Source organism: Anguilla anguilla, chromosome 18, assembly GCF_013347855.1.
Source record: "Anguilla anguilla isolate fAngAng1 chromosome 18, fAngAng1.pri, whole genome shotgun sequence".
Lineage (NCBI taxonomy): Eukaryota > Metazoa > Chordata > Actinopteri > Anguilliformes > Anguillidae > Anguilla > Anguilla anguilla.
In genome coordinates, this window is record NC_049218.1 from 3009532 (window position 1) to 3030076 (window position 20545).

Genomic DNA, 20545 nt, shown 5'->3' on the forward strand with positions numbered 1-20545 from the left:
ATACGCACACTGGAGATTACCCATATATACGCACACTGGAGATTATCAATATACATGCACACTGGAGATTACCCATATACACCATATACCGGAGATTACCTACATAAACCAGAAGCTGGAGATTACCCATATATATATATATATATATACATATATATATTCCGCCCCCCCCATTCCATCATCAGTTCAGAGAGAAGACGCTGAGCGCAGTCACACCACAAGAACAGAGTGAATTAATTTATTTACAGAACATTCAATAAAAGAGCAGGTATGACAAGATTATATACAAGCGCCCGCGCACGCACACACACACACACACACACACACACGCGTGCACACACACACACACCAATACACATCCACACACATACAAAAAACCTGCCACACTAGCACAAAATACTCTGTATTAACATCAATGTTGTAACAGCTGGTACATCTCTAGGAAAACATAAAAACATGCAGCAACGTCATTAGTCAAGTATTCATTATCAGCAGAAGTCGTACATTTCATTTTCAGTAAAATCACGTCATTTTAAAATCAGTGAAAGAACACAGAGCAGAAACCTGCTGCCCGTGGTACACGGCTATGACCCCGTTCCTTTTTAGGTGAGGGGGTGAATTTACCAGGAGACGGGACGGGACGGGACGGGGGGGATAACCTACAAACTTCACAGTCAAAATAATAAATGGTAGCAAGATGGCGGGATTGCACTGGCAGCCAGGAGAGTTTGTAAAATAAAGGGGGCTGTGGGCTCGGAGCTCTCCGGAAACCTTCAGACCGGAGTCTACTGTGCAGAGAGCGTCAGGCCACAGCAGAAGCGCCGTGTCTTTCATTTCTAAAATAATACTTGCTTTCCTTTTGCCAGTTTCACAGAAGGTGTCTGATTAGGTTTAAATGCCCTGCCCCCGCTCCACGCCCACACAAAGCTTTTGAGCCTTTTTCCTGTGTAACATTCTTACCATCATCGCTCGGCATGAGGATGCAAATGAGACCTGAACTGAACTGAACTGAATTTAACTGAATTTAACTGAACTGAATTTAACTGAAATGAACTGAATGTAACTGAACTGAACCGAATTTAACTGAACTGACTTTAATTGAATTGAAGCTTTTTAAAAAACCGAGGAGTAACTCAGGGAAGGTGTTTTGATGAACATCCTGACCACTCGCAAAAAACAGAATCCTTAAACGGTGCGTTCAGAAATACTCGCCACCTCTGCGTCCAACCAATCACTTTCCCTGTAAAACGATCATTCCCGAGCAGGGTTACTAACACCTGGGTCTGCACCTGCACATCCAACCAAACAGCTTCCCCTGTGGTGTATACTCCACAGCAGCCCTTCACACAGGCTTTGAGAGTAATGATAAAAGGAGCGTTTGGGGATTTTCTGTAGGGTGTGTACAGCATTTTGGATTTTCAGTAGAGTGCACAGAGCATTTTGGGATTGTCAGTAGGGTGTGTACAGCATTTGGGATTTTCAGTAGAGTGCGCAGAGCATTTGGGATTTTCAGTAGACTGCGCAGAGCATTTGGGATTTTCAGTAGGGTGTGTAGAGTATGTGGGGATTTTCGGTAGGGTGTGTACAGCATTTTCGATAGGGCGCATAGTCCTCCGTTTCTACGCCTCACAGGTCCAGCTGAACACCCTGCCCCAAGCGTCTCCCACAAACAGACTGCTGTGGTCCCTGTAACAGCAGAGATTAAACAAACAGCCATCAGTAATCCAGCACAGATTAAACAAACAGCCATCAGTAATCCAGCACAGATTAATCAAACAACCATCAGTAATCCAGCACAGATTAAACAAACAACCATCAACAATCCAGCACAGATTAAACAAACAGCCATCAACAATCCAGCACAGATTAAACAAACAGCCATCAACAATCCAGCACAGATTAAACAAACAGCCATCAACAATCCAGGACAGATGAAATAAACAGCCATCAACAATACAGCACAGATTTATCAAACAGCCATCAGCATTCCAGCACAGATTGAACAAACAGCCATCAACAATCAAGCACAGATTAAACAGACATCAGCAATCCAGCTCAGATTAATCAAACAACCATCAGCAATCCATCAGATATTAAACAAACAGCCATCAACAATCCAGCACAGATTAAACAAACAGACATCAACAATCCAGCACAAATTAAACAAACAGCCATCAGCAATCCAGCACAGATTAAACAAACAGTCATCAGCAATCCAGTCATACAGACCTACACAACACTGACACAATATCATCCACTCACAAGCTGCACACACATGAAATAGCCTGTACAAATAATACAGCAAAGAAAGAATATATACTATAATAAATACACTTTACTTTACAATTTTACTCCATATGGACAATGTGAGTGAAATATTTCATGAATGGCTACTCAAAATATCACTTATACGATTATTGCATTGAAAACAATTTATTTAGAAACATGTCTAAAATGTCTATTTTATAACCTTGCACTAACATAGCACGAGTGTCATAAATTTCATATGATACAACTATTTAATTGAAATTATACCTATTTAAGCACATACAATAACTGAAATAAAAATATAAGTGTCCACTTCATGCTCAGAACTGTTCAACCGTTCTGTTTCTGACACAATGCCCTCTTCTGGACCTTTTTCAGTATAACAAGAACCGTTTTATTTCTTCATTGTGGGCAATGGGAACTTTCTAGCAGCGGGGAATGTTTAGGTGTTAGGGAATGTTTAAGCAGTCGGGAATGTTACAGTACTGCGGACAGAAACAACGGGGAATGCTTTGGCAGTAGGAAATGTTTTGGCGGTAGGGAATATTACAGTAATTAGGAATGTGATGGTTGTGAATGTTGTGGCAGTAGGGAATATTAAAGTAATGAGGAATGTGATGGTTGGGAATGTTGTGGCAGTAGGGAATATTAAAGTAATGAGGAATGTGATGGTTGGGAATGTTGTGGCAGTAGGGAATATTACAGTAATGAGGAATGATCTAGCAGTAGGGAATGTTGTGGCAGTGGGAATGTTGCGGCAGTAGGGAATATTAAAGCAATGGGGAATGTTCTAGCTGTAGGGAATGTTGTGGAAGCAGGGAATATTAAAGCATTGGGGAATGTTCTAGCCGTAGGGAATGTTGTGGCAGTAGGGAATATTAAAGCAATGGGGAATGTTCTAGCCGTAGGGAATGTTCTGGAAGCAGGGAATATTAAAGCAATGGGGAATGTTCTAGCCGTAGGGAATGCTGTGGAAGTGGTCACAGGCCCCAGTGTGTGCTCGGATGCCGTACCTGGAGATGGCCAGCGCGGTGACCGCTGGGTTGTTTTTATAGCGCCGTCGGGACACGGTCTGACTGCGGTTGAGCTCCTGAGAGAGGACCAGGTGCCTCTCCCACCCCGCCCCTGCCCCGTCTGAAAATCCCCAGAACAGGGAGAATTAGAAGCTGTTTTTATTTATGGTCAGCATGTTGTTAAATTGAGAAAAATACATCTAATATAAGCCTTCACCGTTACAAGAGGGGTTGTCCCAATTTAATTTGTACATTGTGATACTTATATGCGCTGACGCTGTGCTGTAACCAATGTGCGCTAAATTGGATTTGGGTATTATTGCTTTCTAAATTGCATGCCTAGTTCAGCAGAATTGCTCATCAGTGTTTACTGGCTGTATGTTTAATAGCTTTCCCCATAATTCCTTGCAGCGAGTGCCTAATGCCTCCCCACGACTGGCACCAACATTATGAACTTTTATCTGGATCACTCACAGTCAAACTTCCAGCTGAGCACTTCAGAATCACCACCACGCTTCTTAAGTCAAGATACGGTATTTTGATTTGATTTATATGGAACACTGATGAAGGAGGATTGGCCCTCAGTTGTTATTTCGTGTACCCCTTGTATATTAAAAAAAACAATATTTCCTATATATATATATATATATATATTGGAACAGTGAAACAATTTTTGTGGTTTTGGCTCTATACTCAAGCGCATTGGATTTGAAATAAAACAATGAATATGAGGTTTAAGTGCAGACGGTCCGATTTAATTTGAGGGCATTTACTTCCAGATCAGGTCCATATCGGTGATGCGTGTATGAATTACAGCCCTCTTTGTGCATAGTACATACACATTTTAGGGGAACAAAAGTAATTGGACAATTTAACATAATCTGAATTAAAACTGCCATATTTAGTACTTGGCTGTGAAAGCTTAGCATTCGATAAAGTCAGTGACAGACAGATAGGACCAGACGCTGGGTATCTTCCCTGGTGATGCTCTGCCAGGCCTGTACTACAGACATCTTCTGTTCCTGTCTGTTTCTAGGGCATTTTGCCTTCAGTCTTGTCTTCAGCATGTAAATGGATTCAGGACGGGTGACTGACTTGGCCCATCAAGATCACTGGTCAGACAATAACTAACAATGCAAAGACACACAGCTGGCCAAGAATCAGCTGAGCAGCCAACTGTCCAATTACTTTTGGTCCCCAAAAAAAAAGTTGGAGGGAATGTATAAAAAGGGCTGCAGTTTCCACGCAGATCACCTGATATGGCTGTAAATTAAAGCTGATAGTCTGCACTTTACCCTCACATTGACTCTTTCATTTCAAACACAATGTGCCGGATTACACAGCCAAAGCAGTGTGTCACTGTCCCAATACTGCATTTAACTGTAACTGTAGAACAAATCGCACTCAATTATGGACACACTGTACAGCAATTCTTATTTAATCAATGACACGCATTTGCTCGTCCTACAGTGACTGAAAAGCTGTGCCTATACAGACTAAATTTCAGGCTTTTTTAAAAAAAACTCATGGTCAGATGATTTTAAACAAGCCGGAGTCTGATCACTCTGGTTCTGCTCGTGGCTCCTGCAGAGAAGGTGACATGGCCCTCAGGAACAGGCTGTAATGTAGGGGGTGGCGGGGTGGGGGGGGTGGGGGGGGGGGGTGAGTTTTAACTAGGGTCCCAGGCTGCGCGGAACGCGGGGTGTGTTATTAGTGTTACCGGCTGTCTCCGGAGCTGCAGGCTGAGGGGGCCCTGGAGTCGGGGGCCCCCCCCCGATCCGGAGGCAATCGTGCGCTCGTGTACTCCGTCCTCCAAATCTGCACAGGAGCACCAAGGGGACAGCGAACACAACATCAGGCGTAATTTAGCACCTAATCGTACACATCACCTCTCCTGGAGACGGAGACGGGGGCGGGGGGCCAGGTATCCGTCTGATGCTTAATATAGAAACCGTTCTTTTAAAAAATGTAATAACCCGTCTCGTGAAAATGAACGCCGCACGGTATTATGAATGCGTTTGACGTCTGAAAACTTGACCCAGCAATGTTGTTTTAATTTGAAAAAAGCCCACGTTTCTTCTGCCCAAAATCTTCCATCTCATATCTCATTGATTGGGAGATACACAAAAAACTTTTCTCAAAATGTTTATGTAAGCATTTCCTACGCTCAATGTGCTATACCCAACTGTGAAACTTGTAGTGCTTGCATATCAGTGGTTTTTCCTTAGAAAAAACACACATAATGCCCCCCCACCCCCCAACTATCTGTGAATGCAAACCCAAATTCGGGGTGAAAGGGGGATAAGTCAGGATATCATTTTTCTAGATGTTTCCTGATTAATCAATACCAGCAAAGCACACGGCTGTGTCTTAAGCACACACATCAATACCTTCATGCACTCTTTGACAGCTGACTGAAAGAGAGCATGTTCAGTAAAAAACAAACAGACGCCAGTGGCTCCAAAGACATTCACAATCTTAAAATCAGTGTTTCCTGATTGGACGGGACGGGTCATGAGGGAGGAATCTCGTCTCCGTGGTGACGGCGGAGCCTCACCCTGACGATCCCGTCGGCGCAGCCCGTGACGATGACGTTACGGGGGTCCCACTCGCACATTTGGGTGAAGCAGCAGCACAGGATGGAGCCCTCCGGCCCGAAGGACGTGTCGAGACAGGACAGCCGCTGACCCTTCATGGTCCACAGGTACAGGTGTTCTCCCGCACACGACGCAATCTCACCCTGAACACAGGAGCACAGCCTTTTACAGAGCTGAACACACAAACACAGGCTTTTACAAGAGCTCAACACAGGAACACAGCCTTAGTGTGTAGGGAGAGGGGCTGACTTTAGAGGGGGAGGGGCTTACGGTCAGGCCGTTGAGGGCCAGCGTGGTGTTGGTGTGGGTGTGGCTAACATTAGGGGGGGAGGGGCTCACAGTCAGGTCGTTGACAGTCAGCGCAGTGCTGGTGTGGCTGCTAACAGAAGGCGTGGCTAGAATCAGGGGGAGGGGCTTACAGTCAGGTCGTTGAGAGCCGGCACAGTGCTGGTGTGGGTGTGGCTAATAACAGAGGGTGTGGCTAGCATAAGAGGGGAGGGGCTTACAGTCAGGGCGGTGCTGGTGTGGGTGTGGTTAGTATTAGGGGGGAGGGGCTTACGGTCAGGTCGTTGATAGCCAGCGCGGTGCTGGTGTGGGTGTGGTTAGCATTAGGGGGGAGGGGCTTACGGTCAGGTCGTTGATAGCCAGCGCGGTGATGCTCCCAGCATGCCCTGGGAGCTGGGTGATGTAGCTGAGTTCCTGCAGGTCCCACAGGATGCAGGTCCGGTCGCCAGAGCCGCTGACGATCACGCCGTAGGCCTGCGAAGCCTCCACGCACGTCACTGCGTCCGTGTGTCCGTACAGCACCTGGGGCGGGACAGGCCACAGCCAGAATACCCCCTCAGTCCCCGTCCCTCCATCTCTGCTGATCTCAGATCAGCATAAACTTACTCAGTCCTGATCCAGGAGTTATGAGCATATGATATGAAGCACTAATCCCACTAATGACTGATCTGAGATCAGCCCCAAGGATTTCTTTAAGCATTTTAGCAGATGGTGTTGTCAATGGCAACTTGCACAGATACATTTTTTACATACAATCAATTTACAGAGCTGGTTCTTTTCCTGAATTCTACTGCATTTTTTGACACTTTAAATCTTTGCACACAAGCAGCGCCCCCCACCTGTCTGAGCCTCATGTGCTGCAGCTTGTCTTTGCCCAGGGAGACGTCCCAGACGCACAGCACGGAGCTGGCCCCCCCCGTGATGACCGTGCTCGGGTTGGGGCAGGCAGCACACAGGCTCTCCCCCCAGTCCGACGGGCTCTCGCACACCGCAAAGTTCTGCCACAGGGACAACCAGACACGCCTCAGCACAGACGCTCTATGCACACACCAGATCATCAACACCTGGTAAAACCAGATCATCAACTCATCGTCCGATCGTGTCCGAGTACCTATTCCCTGTCACTTCCTGTGACGGCAGGGGCCTCAAACTCCAGAATAGTAGGCTGGGCACTAGCGACCCCTAGCTGACTAAAGAAGAAGTGCAGCAGCTGAACAAACCTTTTCTGTGGAGTAGTTTCCGTAGGCACAGGTGTTGTCGTGGAAACCCCAGGAGAAGAAAGTGTTCCAGAGGGGAGGAATGAGGAGCTTGTTCTTCTCCACGACCAGAATATCCTTCTCTCCGCAGACCATGTGACCTACAGGGCCCCGGATGAGCTCTGAGAACAGACAGCAGAGAACGTTAGAACACCCAATCTCATTTCCCCCCAAAACAACCCGGAGAGCTTTAAAACACCCAAACAACCCAGAGAGCTTTAAAATACCAAATCTCATTTCAACACAAACAACCCAGAGAGCTTTAAAATACCAAATCTCATTTCAACACGAACAACCCAGAGAACTTTAAAATACCAAATCTCATTTCAACACGAACAACCCGGAGAGCTTTAAAACACCCAAACAACCCAGAGAGCTTTAGAACGCCCAATCTCATTTCAACCAAAACAACCCAGTGAGCAGAGAACTGAAGTTTAAAAGTTCTGTCAACGCCCATTTAAACCCAGAAAATTCACGACTAAAAAAAAACACACCAACCAAGACACACTAGGGCGGTTCTACAGAAATTGAACTATTTACTGACCATTTCAACAAAGCATCAGTTTAATTTCACAACCCGAACCAATGCACAAATGCACAGACAACTGCGAAGTAAAACACCACAGATTGGTCACAGCGCAGTCGCAGGCATCCATTACGCTACGCTTACGGCATTCAGTCCGAATCGGAGTTTGGCCTGTAAATCAAACGACAGCGCTTTGAGTCTCATGAAAAATGCAGTGAAGTCAGCGAACGCACGTGTAGCGTAGTGTAGCTGTAATTGGCAGAGCCATGCAGATGCACACACAGAGAGAGAGAGAGAGAGAGAGATCATTTCTCCCCTCACTAAAGTGTTTACCACCACAGTCCCCCAGAACTATTCTCCGAGAGACGTTTTCTGCATTAACCATAATATTCGCGCTCCAATTTATCTTTATTTATTTATTGATCAAATGACAAAACCCGAAATGCAATATGCAAGGAGCGGGCGATGATGGCGGAGGAGGAAATTCATCTCGTTTTCCTGCGAGACCCTTTTGGGATATTCAGATTATTAAATAAGCCTCACTTGAGGCATCATCAGGTACGGCCTAACAAACAGGCCGAGGCTTCTCCGCTCCCGGCTTGGGGGAAATGATCCGGTGAAGAGTCTAGCCAGCATCTTCCCCGGCCTTTCTATTGCTCCCCACGGACCCGGCCCCGTCCTACACACAGTAATTGAAGAATAAGATAAAAAAAATATATAATAATAATAATAGTAGTAATAATAATAATAATAAAAAAGGAGACAAAAAGTGATGAAGCAAGGTCCCCATTTCGGCGACGCGCGCAGGGGGTCGGGGGCGGAGGATGCGGACGCACACGCCACCTCAGGGATGTGATTTCACCTGATCCATCAGTGAATGCTCATTTTCATAAGGGTGCTGGAGTTTGGCTTGGCCGCTGAAAATTATCTCCAGCTAGCAACCCTCAAAATGTGCGTGTGTGTGTGTTTCTGTGTGTGTGTGTGTGTGTGTGTGTGTGTGTACTTGTGTGTGTACGCGTTTGTGAGTGTGTGTGTGTTTCTGTGTGTGTGTGTGTGTGCATGCTTGTATGTGTACGCGTGTGTGTATATCTGTGTGTGTAAACGTGTACGTGTGTGTGTGTTTCTGTGTGTGTGTGTGTGTGTGTGTACTTGTGTGTGTACGCGTGTGTGTGTGTGTGTGCATGCTTGTGTGTGTATATCTGTGTGTGTAAACGTGTACGTGTGTGTGTGTGCATGCTTGTGTGTGTACGCGTGTGTGTATATCTGTGTGTGTAAACGTGTACGTGTGTGTGTGTGCATGCTTGTGTGTGTACGCGTGTGTGTATATCTGTGTGTGTAAACGTGTACGTGTGTGTGTGTGCATGCTTGTGTGTGTACGCGTGTGTGTATATCTGTGTGTGTAAACGTGTACGTGTGTGTGTGTGCATGCTTGTGTGTGTACGCGTGTGTGTATATCTGTGTGTGTAAACGTGTACGTGTGTGTGTGTGCATGCTTGTGTGTGTACGCGTGTGTGTATATCTGTGTGTGTAAACGTGTATGTGTGTGTGTGTGCATGCTTGTGTGTGTACGCGTGTGTGTACGCGTGTGTGTGTGTGTGTGTGTGCATGCTTGTGTGTGTACGCGTGTGTGTATATCTGTGTGTGTAAACGTGTACGTGTGTGCATGCTTGTGTGTGTACGCGTGTGTGTATATCTGTGTGTGTAAACGTGTACGTGTGTGTGTGTGTGTGTGTGTGTGTGTGTGTACTTGTGTGTGTACGCGTGTGTGTGTGTGTGTGTGTGCATGCTTGTGTGTGTACGCGTGTGTGTATATCTGTGTGTGTAAACGTGTACGCGTGTGTGTATATCTGTGTGTGTAAACGTGTACGTGTGTGTGTGTGCATGCTTGTGTGTGTACGCGTGTGTGTATATCTGTGTGTGTAAACGTGTACGTGTGTGTGTGTGCATGCTTGTGTGTGTACGCGTGTGTGTATATCTGTGTGTGTAAACGTGTACGTGTGTGTGTGTGCATGCTTGTGTGTGTACGCGTGTGTGTATATCTGTGTGTGTAAACGTGTACGTGTGTGTGTGTGTGTTTCTGTGTGTGTGTGTACTTGTGTGTGTACGCGTGTGTGTGTGTGTGTGTGTGCATGCTTGTGTGTGTACGCGTGTGTGTATATCTGTGTGTGTAAACGTGTACGTGTGTGCATGCTTGTGTGTGTACGCGTGTGTGTATATCTGTGTGTGTAAACGTGTACGTGTGTGTGTGTGTGTGTTTCTGTGTGTGTGTGTGTGTGTGTGTGTACTTGTGTGTGTACGCGTGTGTGTGTTTGTGTGCGTGCATGCTTGTGTGTGTACGCGTGTGTGTATATCTGTGTGTGTAAACGTGTACGTGTGTGTGTGTGCATGCTTGTGTGTGTACGCGTGTGTGTATATCTGTGTGTGTAAACGTGTACGTGTGTGTGTGTGTGTGTTTCTGTGTGTGTGTGTGTGTGTGTGTGTACTTGTGTGTGTACGCGTGTGTGTGTTTGTGTGCGTGCATGCTTGTGTGTGTACGCGTGTGTGTATATCTGTGTGTGTAAACGTGTACGTGTGTGTGTGTGCATGCTTGTGTGTGTACGCGTGTGTGTATATCTGTGTGTGTAAACGTGTACGTGTGTGTGTGTGCATGCTTGTGTGTGTACGCGTGTGTGTACGCGTGTGTTTCTGTGTGTGTGTGTGCATGCTTGTGTGTGTACGCGTGTGTGTATATCTGTGTGTGTAAACGTGTACGTGTGTGTGCGCACATCCCAAGGACACTGCCTCTGACTGACACACCGAGGGCCTGCGTTTCTGAACCAATGAGCAGAGACCAGATCTCCGCACCTTTGATGGGCTGGACGGACGGCTTCAGCCTGTGGAGCCTGTGGAAGAACGGCGGGGCGTGGCTGGGCCCGGCCTGGTCCCTCAGAGAGGGTTTGTGGCCGCTGCGCGCCGGGTGGGGCTTCGAGAAGAGCTGCCGAGAGATCAGCCAATCAGAGATCAGCTACCGTCACCGCGCACACAAAAATATACTCACCAGCAACAAAATATAATCCTTTACCTAACGATGATAACGTATAAAACACAGAAATGCGTAAATACAAAATAACAAATTCATATCAGAAAAAAAATTCATTATTCAAAATTCAAAATTCGGCATAATTTCATTATTATCGTATGGCTATACTCGTTACTGGAATACGGCAGCTTACAGTGTCGCATTAAACGATTAAAGGTGAATGCACACAAGCTCACAAATACAAGCTGCTGTTCAAACCCCTCACCACCACAAGGAGAAAATCCAAATGCAAGAGTGGAAAAACTGAAAAATGAATTACACTAGACCAAGTGCACAGTATGGATGTATGGATGTATGTGTGGAGTATGGATGTATGGATGTATGTGCGGAGTATGGATGTGTGTGGATCTTCTGAATGTGAGCTACAGAGCTTGGGTACCTGTCTGGGGATCTGGCCAAAGTTACTGACGAAGCCCAAGATGGTGCTCTTCTTGAGCGGGTCTTTCAGGCTGTCCGCGTCCAGCGTCTCGGCGTAGAAGTAGGGGTGGAAGGTGTTGACCGCGTCTACCGCCGCCTGGCCCCGCTGCTTGCAGCCGAAGATCAGGTCGATCCACAGGTGGAGCTGCGAGCTGACGTAGTCGCTCTCCAGGGCCTGGAACGACAGCCACCTCAGGTCAGCCCGCGGAAGACCTGAGCAAACGCTCACCGTTTCTCAGCCACCTCAGGTCAGCCCGCGGAAGACCTGAGCAAACGCTCACCGTTTCTCAGCCACCTCAGGTCAGCCCGCGGAAGACCTGAGGAAACGCTCACCGTTTCTCAGCCACCCCAGGTCAGCCCGCGGAAGACCTGAGCAAACGCTCACCGTTTCTCAGCCACCTCAGGTCAGCCCGCGGAAGACCTGAGCAAACGCTCACCGTTTCTCAGCCACCTCAGGTCAGCCCGCGGAAGACCTGAGCAAACGCTCACCGTTTCTCAGCCACCTCAGGTCAGCCCGCGGAAGACCTGAGCAAACGCTCACCGTTTCTCAGCCACCTCACTCAGCCCGCGGAAGACCTGAGCAAACGCTCACCGTTTCTCAGCCACCTCAGGTCAGTCCGCGGAAAGGTCATTTATTTAACCAGGGTAGTCACATGAAGATCGACAAGTGAGCCCTGGAGCCTGCCTGTCTTTGGACCGCGAGAGAAAACCGGAGTACCCGGAGGAAACCCACACGGACACGGGAGAACACTCAAATTCCACACAAGCCAGCCAGATCCAGGCAGCCAGGATTGAAACCCGGAGCCCCCTTCTTGTGAGGCAACAGTGCAAACCACTATGCCACCATGCCACCCAAGAAGTTGCCCATAAACACTACGGCAGCTAACTGATCAAAAAGCAAGTTGGTCAATTTGTATGTATTAGCAGATTCAGTAGGTAGATTAATCGGGAAACTCAAAACCAGTTCAGGAAATTTAAAAACAATATTCCCTGGAATCCAGTGCGAGCTGCAAGACTGCTTCGAATCCCCGGTCATTCACCATGTTAATGGCAGGAGATCTGACGCAAGACAGATTGCAGCTGAATTGGTGTTTTTCTCATCGATGCACTCAAGTGCTGTTGACTTGAAGCCGAGAGTCGTTTCCTTAAAATTACATGCCGCCAATCTTGTTGTGTTGTTGGAAGTTTGCCCGTCGTTATTTTAATTTAGCCGGCTAACGGTAGCTATGAAATAATGTCACTTCCTTTCCTACAGCTAACAGGGACTACATTACACATTTAAAATGTGATCAATGTTTACCTAAGATTACTAATTTTTTTATTAATCTTTAGTTGATTGTTTTTTTCCCCACTTAGCACAACATAAAGTTCATTAGTTTGCCTAATAATAAGTGAATTGGTACACTCCAAATGAACACATTTTAAAACACTTCAATGCTGAGCTGTATTCGGCTTAATTGAGGAAAAGCTCTCAATGTTTGTGCTTGTTATGACGTAGCCAAGTCCTCTGGCTCAGAACCTGAAAATTTGGATTTCCCCACAAAACAAACGCAATGACAAAAACACAAAGTCACATCCCTGCTCTATACATGTCATACGGACAGGGGGGTGAGATTCTGTACCACCGAGCCCCGAAAAACATTCGAGGGTGGAATCTGAACTCAGCCTCTGCACTGTTATCAGTTACAGCCAGCGTGGGGGGGGGGAGCCGGTTACCTCCGAGCGGATGCAGTTCGTTTACATTCTTTACCTTTATGATTATGCGCTTTGTTGGTGTTTAACTGGAGCTCTGAAATCCCAGGGGCAGGTTTACCCCCCCAATAACAGACGAAGTAAAATCACCCGCAGAAATGGTGCGGATACGATCCTATTCGGTAGAAACAGTAGATAACCAGGGTCATTAAGCACTCAAGAGCGCATGACAGGGGGGTAAGGGAATGGGGGGGGGGGGGGGGGGTACCCCGACTCCAGCACGGCCATACTGGGGCAATGCTGGGCCCCCCCTGACTGTGGAGCACACTGCCAATCTCACACACACAGGGCTCCACCCACACTGGACTCACTCACACCTGCACTCGAAATGATAATAATGGTAATGTTATTAATGGTATTACGGTTGTTGTTATTAAATCTGTAATACATAATAATCTGTACAGAATTTGTGTATATGTGGAAAGCACTACATAAATACAATGTGTGATGATGATGGGGATGCTGACAATGAAGATGATGATGATTGCCATTGTTAATATTATTAAATAGCATATTAAGTAATAGCCACAGTAAGGCCAGGCTGGTGAAAGACAGACAGTCCTCCGCACACGTGCAGTGAGCCCACACATCTGCCCACTGAGCTAAACGCTCCGTTTGGAACGTATGTTACTTCTTTAATTCCCCGAGAAAGGGCGACGTGTCCCCCCCCGGACCCCCGGTACAACAGCCCTCTGTGCAAACCCGCTGCCCCCCCCCATGCGATCTCCATAGTCTATTTGCATATGAAAGGCCGTCGCCATACAAAATGGCCGCCAGTCGCCGCCTGTCGGGAAGGGAAGCGACAGTGCCGGGCAGGACTGTGTGCTGATGAAAGGCCTTGTGAATGGCCTGCGGCCCTCCAGGCTAACGGCGCACAGAAAGGAGGCATTCATTCCAATGAGCGCCGCGCCGCGGTGATGGAGTTAGCGCAGACTGCAGATACCGCGCGCGCTCTCTCACTGAATCGGCCCGTTATCGCCGCGGCGACGACGGCGGCGGCGCTACACCCGAGTAATGGGCCGCCTTGATGAGCACAACGAGCTCTTATTATCTCCGAAATACAAATAGAAGGGGGTGGGGAGGGGGGGGAGGGGCAGAAGAAAGGGATTCTGTCCAAACCTCCCGACGGCGGAGTTTCACAACTTTCCTCCCGCGGTTCCACCGAGGGATTGGCTCGCGAGCGCGAGCCAGAAACATAAACGTGAACTATAACGCGCGCATAAACGGGACGATTTGCTGTAAAAATTTCCGTGCCTGAGAGCGACTGAAATCATTTCCCCGAGCTCCTTAGTCTGCGCGTTCTGTCACTTCAATTTTTACAGTGTAAACAGACTCATTTTATCGCGTTGGTTTCGTAGCGGCTGACTGGTAGATGTTAGCAAAAGAGATCACAATGTCATTCATTAATTTACTGCATTCATTTTCCCCTTCCCTTCTTTTTTGAACTCAACAGACACACACTGGCATACAGTAAAAGACGAAAATTTCAGATGAACTGATAAATTCCCTCTGATGACATCATCAAAAATGAGGGGGGGGGGGGTGGGCACACTGCCCATAAGAAACAATGTCCCCCACTGTCTGGCTAGGGTAAGGGTCAATCGCTTTTAAATACAAGTTTCCTCTTGCCAGACGTACATATTTTGGTCATAAATTGAAGAAGCTTCTATTTGTGGATATCCATTATTGCTACTGGCAGTACAGGAAGGCTGGCTGCTTGCAGTTATTTGAGTTTAAGCTGTTGGACTGGACTGGAGAAGGGTGTATTGCAATGACCCTTAAATCCGGCCCTCTTGGCCAATCGTAGCTCTAGTTTTCACTCTTCCCCTCCAATCAGGGACTGATTTAGCCCTGCATGACACCAGGAGTCTGAAATCTCTGGCCGGTTGTGGTAGCATTAATCAATCACTGAACTATCAAGCAGAAATAAAACCAGCAGTAACACTGGCCTCCGGGGCCAGATATGAGTAACTAGGGCCTACTGCACCGACGTACAGGAGAACCTTCTCATTAAAGACAACAGCCAATCACAGTCACTGACCTCCCGGTGAACCCGGATGAACTCCTGGGGGTCCCCCTTCGCCCATGGGGGCAGAGAGACGTCTCCGAGGTGGGTGCCATCTTGCAAGCAACCTTCATCGACACACACAGGGCATCAACAATGCACCAGGAACAGAAACACCATTACATTACAGGCATTTTAGCAGACGCTCTTACCCAGAGCTACTTACACAGCGACTTTTTTATTTATTTTTTTTTACATGGCAACTCCCGATGCCCAGCGGTTCGAGCCATTCCAGAGTTTACTCAAAGCACCCAAAAGCAGTGAGCGAAAGGCTGTTAGCCACTTCTGTATGCGGCAGAACAACTGGGCACCGGCAGAAATTAGTCAAAATACCTTCCACACTGACATCAGGAAGTTTTTTTGTGTTTTTTTTTTTTTTCATAGGAAATTGCCAATGTGTGGAACAACTTGTGTGGAGTTCGTTCATATGAACCCCTATGCTCAAGGAGACATGCTCTGAGAAGGCAGTGTGGATGGGCCTACCCAGCTCAATGTTGTTGGAGTTGACCAGGAAGTCGGGCAGGTAGTAGAACTCGGGAATGAGCTCGCGGACGTCACTCATGTTGTCCCTGGAGGCCGACTCCCACTCCTTCTTCACCGAGTAGAACATCCTATCAGCCACGTCGTATGACCCGCCCTGCCGACAAAACCCACCAATCAGACCGGTCTCTCTCCAGAACGCTCATTATTTAAAATTCATAAACAGAGTTTGCCGAGTTCAGCAAATTGCCAAAATTAAGCTGCCACTTGCATTTCACTGCGAGTCAAAGGGAAATAAGTTACGGTCGCTGTATTTGACTGTCCTGCTAGCCCAGGGGTGTGCAGTCTTATCCATGAAGCGCCAACGTGGGTCCAGGGGTTTGCTTTAATCCAGCACTAAGCCACCCGATTAAGCTAATTAACTAATCACGTTCAGTCCAGTCCTGCACCCACACCCGGCCCTTTGCACATGAGACTGGACACCCCTGCTGTGGGATCTGTGCCAAGTCAGTCCCAAAAATACATAATTTACACAAATAGAGAGAGAGAGAGAGAGAAAGAGAGAGAGTGACAATGAAGAGCATATTATGAATGAGGGAAAAAAAACAAAACATAATAAAGCAATAACAATAATGAAAATCTCCCGTTATGGATGTTCGGGAAGACGATTCGCACCATCCCGCAGAAGTGATACGCACAAGTGATAGCTCTCTTCCAAACGGAGACGGCAGTAAATTAGGGCAAGATACACAACCGTGAGGCATGTTAAATTACAGTCGGATGGATTCGCCCGCGGCTGACTGAAGCTTTTCATTTTTTCTTCCTTTCTTTTTTTTTTTGTGGATTTTTATAAGTCCTGATAGAAAGCTCCTGAGAACGGCGTAATTTGTGGTAAAAAGATTATCTATATTGAATGAAAATAATATATACATGGTAAATGTTGTTAGATGCACAAATCAGGTTATAGATATTACAGCACAGAAGAACGATACTCTGCTGTAGCCCAACACATGCTGGCCCACCTAACAGCTTTATTGTTTTATGCTTACTATTAAATATGCATGACGTTTTATTTTAATCAATTGGATGGCGGTAGTACAAAACGCCGAGCTTTTAAAGGACGAAGAGCTGATTTTTGTGTGCTTTTGACACTAATGCATTTATTTGCATATATATTGAAATTGTGTTTTCATTTCTGCGAAAACGGAAAGAAGTTCAGAACGAATCGGGAGGAAACCACAACAAAATGGCAGCCGTTTAATTTACATGGCTAACGTACGCGCGGCGTTCGCGTGTGGGCGGTGACATCCCAAGATTCCCTGGCCCCTCGGCCAGCGCCACACAGCCACAGCCAGACTCGGGTGTAAATGCAAAGCATTTGACGGGCTCAACAGCCGGTTCCCCTCAACAAGTATCCTGTCCTGTTCTGCGCACAATAAATGTTCAGCCCCCTTGGTCCGTTTGCCTGGCTTCCTACAAACAGGAAGACGTTTTGTGTGACACACTGTTGGCTCAAATGGACCAATCAAAAGACTTTGCTGCTCACAGCGAGAATCCTGCTATTAGTGGACCAAACCAGTGGGTGAGCCCCAGACTCACTTGCAGAGCCCCAGACTCACCTGAGGCCCACAGACTCAGCTGAAGCATTCTCCCCTCAGACTCACCTGTAGAGCCAGGAAGGTGTGGGAGAAGGGCTCCATCCTCACCAGCAGCGAGGCCACGATGATGGCAGAGGAGTAGTGTGTGCAGTAGTGACACTGCACAGACAGGTCTCCTGAAACAGGCCCACAATGCACCGGGAGGAACATCAGTCAAACCCACTTTCATTTCCACAGAAGGGGAAGCTATCCTAAGCTATGCTATCATGGGCCTGAAGCTGTTGTCATGGCACAATCACCCATTAAATTAGAGGCTTACTGTAGATATAGAAAATACCTTTTTGAGCCACATCAGTAAAGACATTTCTGAGCCACATTAGTAAAGATTTTTTATAAATATATAGATCTAAGGGAAATAATATTTTAATAACACAATCCACTCTGCCTTTCACTTTTGACCTTTACATGAAATCAAACCAGTCAACAAATCCCAGCTTTCATAGTCCCAGCTATACAACAACTGAAACTACACCCTGAAGCCCATCTGCCCCTTGAAACATCCACATTCTCCCCTCCTCTTCCATGGCTATTCGATGGCACTTAACTTTATGTTGTAGGTTAATGCATTTACTGCATCTAAGTAAGTTCTGCATTTACCATCTTGCGGCCCTAGTGACTTGGCCTCAGTGGTTTGTTGCCTAAACCACCTTGAATGCCTTTATGCAAGTTGCTCAGGATAAGTGCTTAATATGCTTAACGTGCCTAAATTCAAACATAACTGCACTCAAGCATCAACTCTATAGAAAAGCAGCTCTGGGTATGCGATTACATTCACACACAGTACCCAGAGAGTACATAAGCAACAAAGTTCCTAAAAGAAATGTTTTTTTGTTTTTTAAACAAATCACTTGGGTTTGAGTCAAGCAGGTCAGAAATGAAAGATTTCCCAGGGATTTCCCTGATGCAGACTCCCAGGCACAAGATATGAGATTATCCATGCGCGACTGCACACAATAAAGCAAAAATCTATTCGGCTGATTGACAACCCAACAAGCCAATAACGGTTATTTAATAATCGCTCAGCCCAGGGGCGTTAGACTCCAGTCCAGGAGGGCAGCAGTGTCTGCTGGCTTTAGGAGTTTTTCAGCACGTAAGTGATCATTTCAGTCACTGATTGGCTAAAGAGTCAACACATTATGACGGGAAAAAACCTGCAGACATTGTGGCCATCCAAGATGTACAAACCTTAGTGTTTTTGTGTGTGTGTGTGTGTGTGTGTGAATGTTTACTGCTAACAAAATAAAGTTTTCACAAGGGCACAGTGAGTATTACTCTTTCACCCCTGAGCAGGTACAGTGTGTGTTTTAATGAGCCATCATCATCTCACCGTCATTGCTCTCCACTTCGTTGTATCTCTCAATGAATTTCTCCCTCCTTTTGTCCGTCTGGGCACCCATAGGTTTGGACAAGTCTCGGAATGTTGCAGGACTGGAGAGATCGAGCGTCTGGGGACAGGGGGCGTAAACAATCAGTGGATCACGTACATCAGCACAAATAGCTGAGTGATGCCACAGGAAGCCACCCAACAGGAAGGTTGGCTGGAAGCCGTCAAAGACTATGCACCCATGCACACATCCATCCATCCACTCATCCATTATCTAGCTTCTTCCTGGTCAGATAGTAAGGGGGGGCTGCAGCCTATCCCTGCATGCATTGGGTGAGAGGCAGGAATACACCCTGGACAGGTTTGCCAGTCCATCGCAGGGCGCACGCACCATTCACTCACACTGAGGGGCAATTTAGACTCTCCAATTAACCTGACCTGCATGTCTTTGGACTGCGGGAGGAAACCCACACAGACATGGGGAGAACATGCATCTCCATCCAGGAAGGCCCCAGCCAGAATTCAAACCCAGGACCCTGCTACCCAACTACACCACCTAACCACCTAAATCAGGGAAATGTCATAAGGGCATAGACTTCAAAGAGCTTTGTAAGTGTAGGGCAGCTAACAGCTAACGGCTAATAGCAGCAGGGGTGTTCAGCACTGAAGCCGAAAACTGGCGACCCCATTTCGGGCCTGAAAACCAGCGCTTTGAGCGAGTCTGTGCTGCCTCACCTCAGAGTCGTAGTCAGCCAGGATCCAGGGGAACACGGGATACTGCATTAGGTCATTGTAGGTGCGGCCAGCCATGGTGTTCAGATGCATGAGGTACTCAAAGTTACTCATCTCCCCCTTCTGCAGAGTGAACAAGCAGAGAGTGTCATACACAAAAAAATGCATTTCAACTCTGTGTTCTGTGACTAATAAACTAAGGATATATATATTTTTTTTAATTAACCTTCATTTTACCAGACAGGTCAATTAAGATCAAAATATTAGATAGCCAGTGTACAATGGAAGCTGCCATAAACTATATTTTGGCTACGTGGTCAAATAAGCCAAACTGATATCACCTTTTTCAGTTTTTTTTTTTAAGAAATCAGGTAATCTCAGGTAAACTACCTTAGATCATACCTCCAGGCAGCTTGGTGATTGGCCAGAAAGTTACAAAATAAATAGATTGAAGCAGTTTAGAGAGAATCAACATAATGGCACATCATATGACTAATGACCAACAGCATGCGTTTCACATTTAAAACATGGTGTCTTACCTGCCACTTAAGCAAAGCAGCCTTCTCCCCACCTGCTGTCTTCCTGAAAAACAGACCAAAACTTAAGCACAATGCAGAATCACAGGTTTAGTTTACATTTCTACATCACGGTTTTAATGCACGGTGCATAAATTTGGATACTTCAATAAGATGTTCTTTTTGAGGTTCATTTTAATTTACAACCATGTTTCAGGACATTTGCACAGTAATGTAAACAAAGACAAGATGAAACACCTTTCTTAATTACATTTAGAGTAATTACATTGTTACTACATTCCAAAAAGCTATGTATAAATGATAAAAACCTAAAATAATATTCACAGGAAGAAAAAATATCATAAAATAAGCGTCATTCAATATCTTCTGGAGTCAACATGATCTTGAAAAAAACGCATTAAGTTTGCAGCTGATAGTACTGGATTGGCACTTTCACAGGAAACAGCGACTCGCATCGAAATCATCGCCAAGCTGCTCAATCGGGTGTAATCCATCCCAAAGGACAAATGTATGTCAAAGTATGCCCATCTTCAAGTGCTTGGATATGATTAATGAGG

At 46.4% G+C, this 20545-nt stretch overlaps 1 protein-coding gene across 2 annotated transcripts in view; it reads right to left on the minus strand.

The window, feature by feature from the left end:
- Positions 1–222: 222 nt before the first annotated feature.
- Positions 223–20545, minus strand: part of wdfy4 (WDFY family member 4) — a 79663-nt gene continuing 59340 nt past the window's right edge. For both annotated transcript variants that reach the window (XM_035399946.1, XM_035399945.1), the window contains 15 exons: positions 19992–20034; positions 19456–19575; positions 18724–18841; positions 17403–17512; positions 15742–15895; positions 15235–15326; positions 11404–11616; positions 10790–10919; positions 7384–7541; positions 7003–7161; positions 6506–6685; positions 5839–6021; positions 5002–5099; positions 3282–3402; positions 223–1686 (listed from right to left, as the gene is read on the minus strand). In XM_035399946.1, coding sequence (XP_035255837.1) covers positions 3318–3402; positions 5002–5099; positions 5839–6021; positions 6506–6685; positions 7003–7161; positions 7384–7541; positions 10790–10919; positions 11404–11616; positions 15235–15326; positions 15742–15895; positions 17403–17512; positions 18724–18841; positions 19456–19575; positions 19992–20034 — 1843 coding nt within the window. In that variant the 3' untranslated portion in view covers positions 223–1686; positions 3282–3317. The remainder of the gene's footprint in view (positions 1687–3281; positions 3403–5001; positions 5100–5838; positions 6022–6505; positions 6686–7002; positions 7162–7383; positions 7542–10789; positions 10920–11403; positions 11617–15234; positions 15327–15741; positions 15896–17402; positions 17513–18723; positions 18842–19455; positions 19576–19991; positions 20035–20545) is intronic.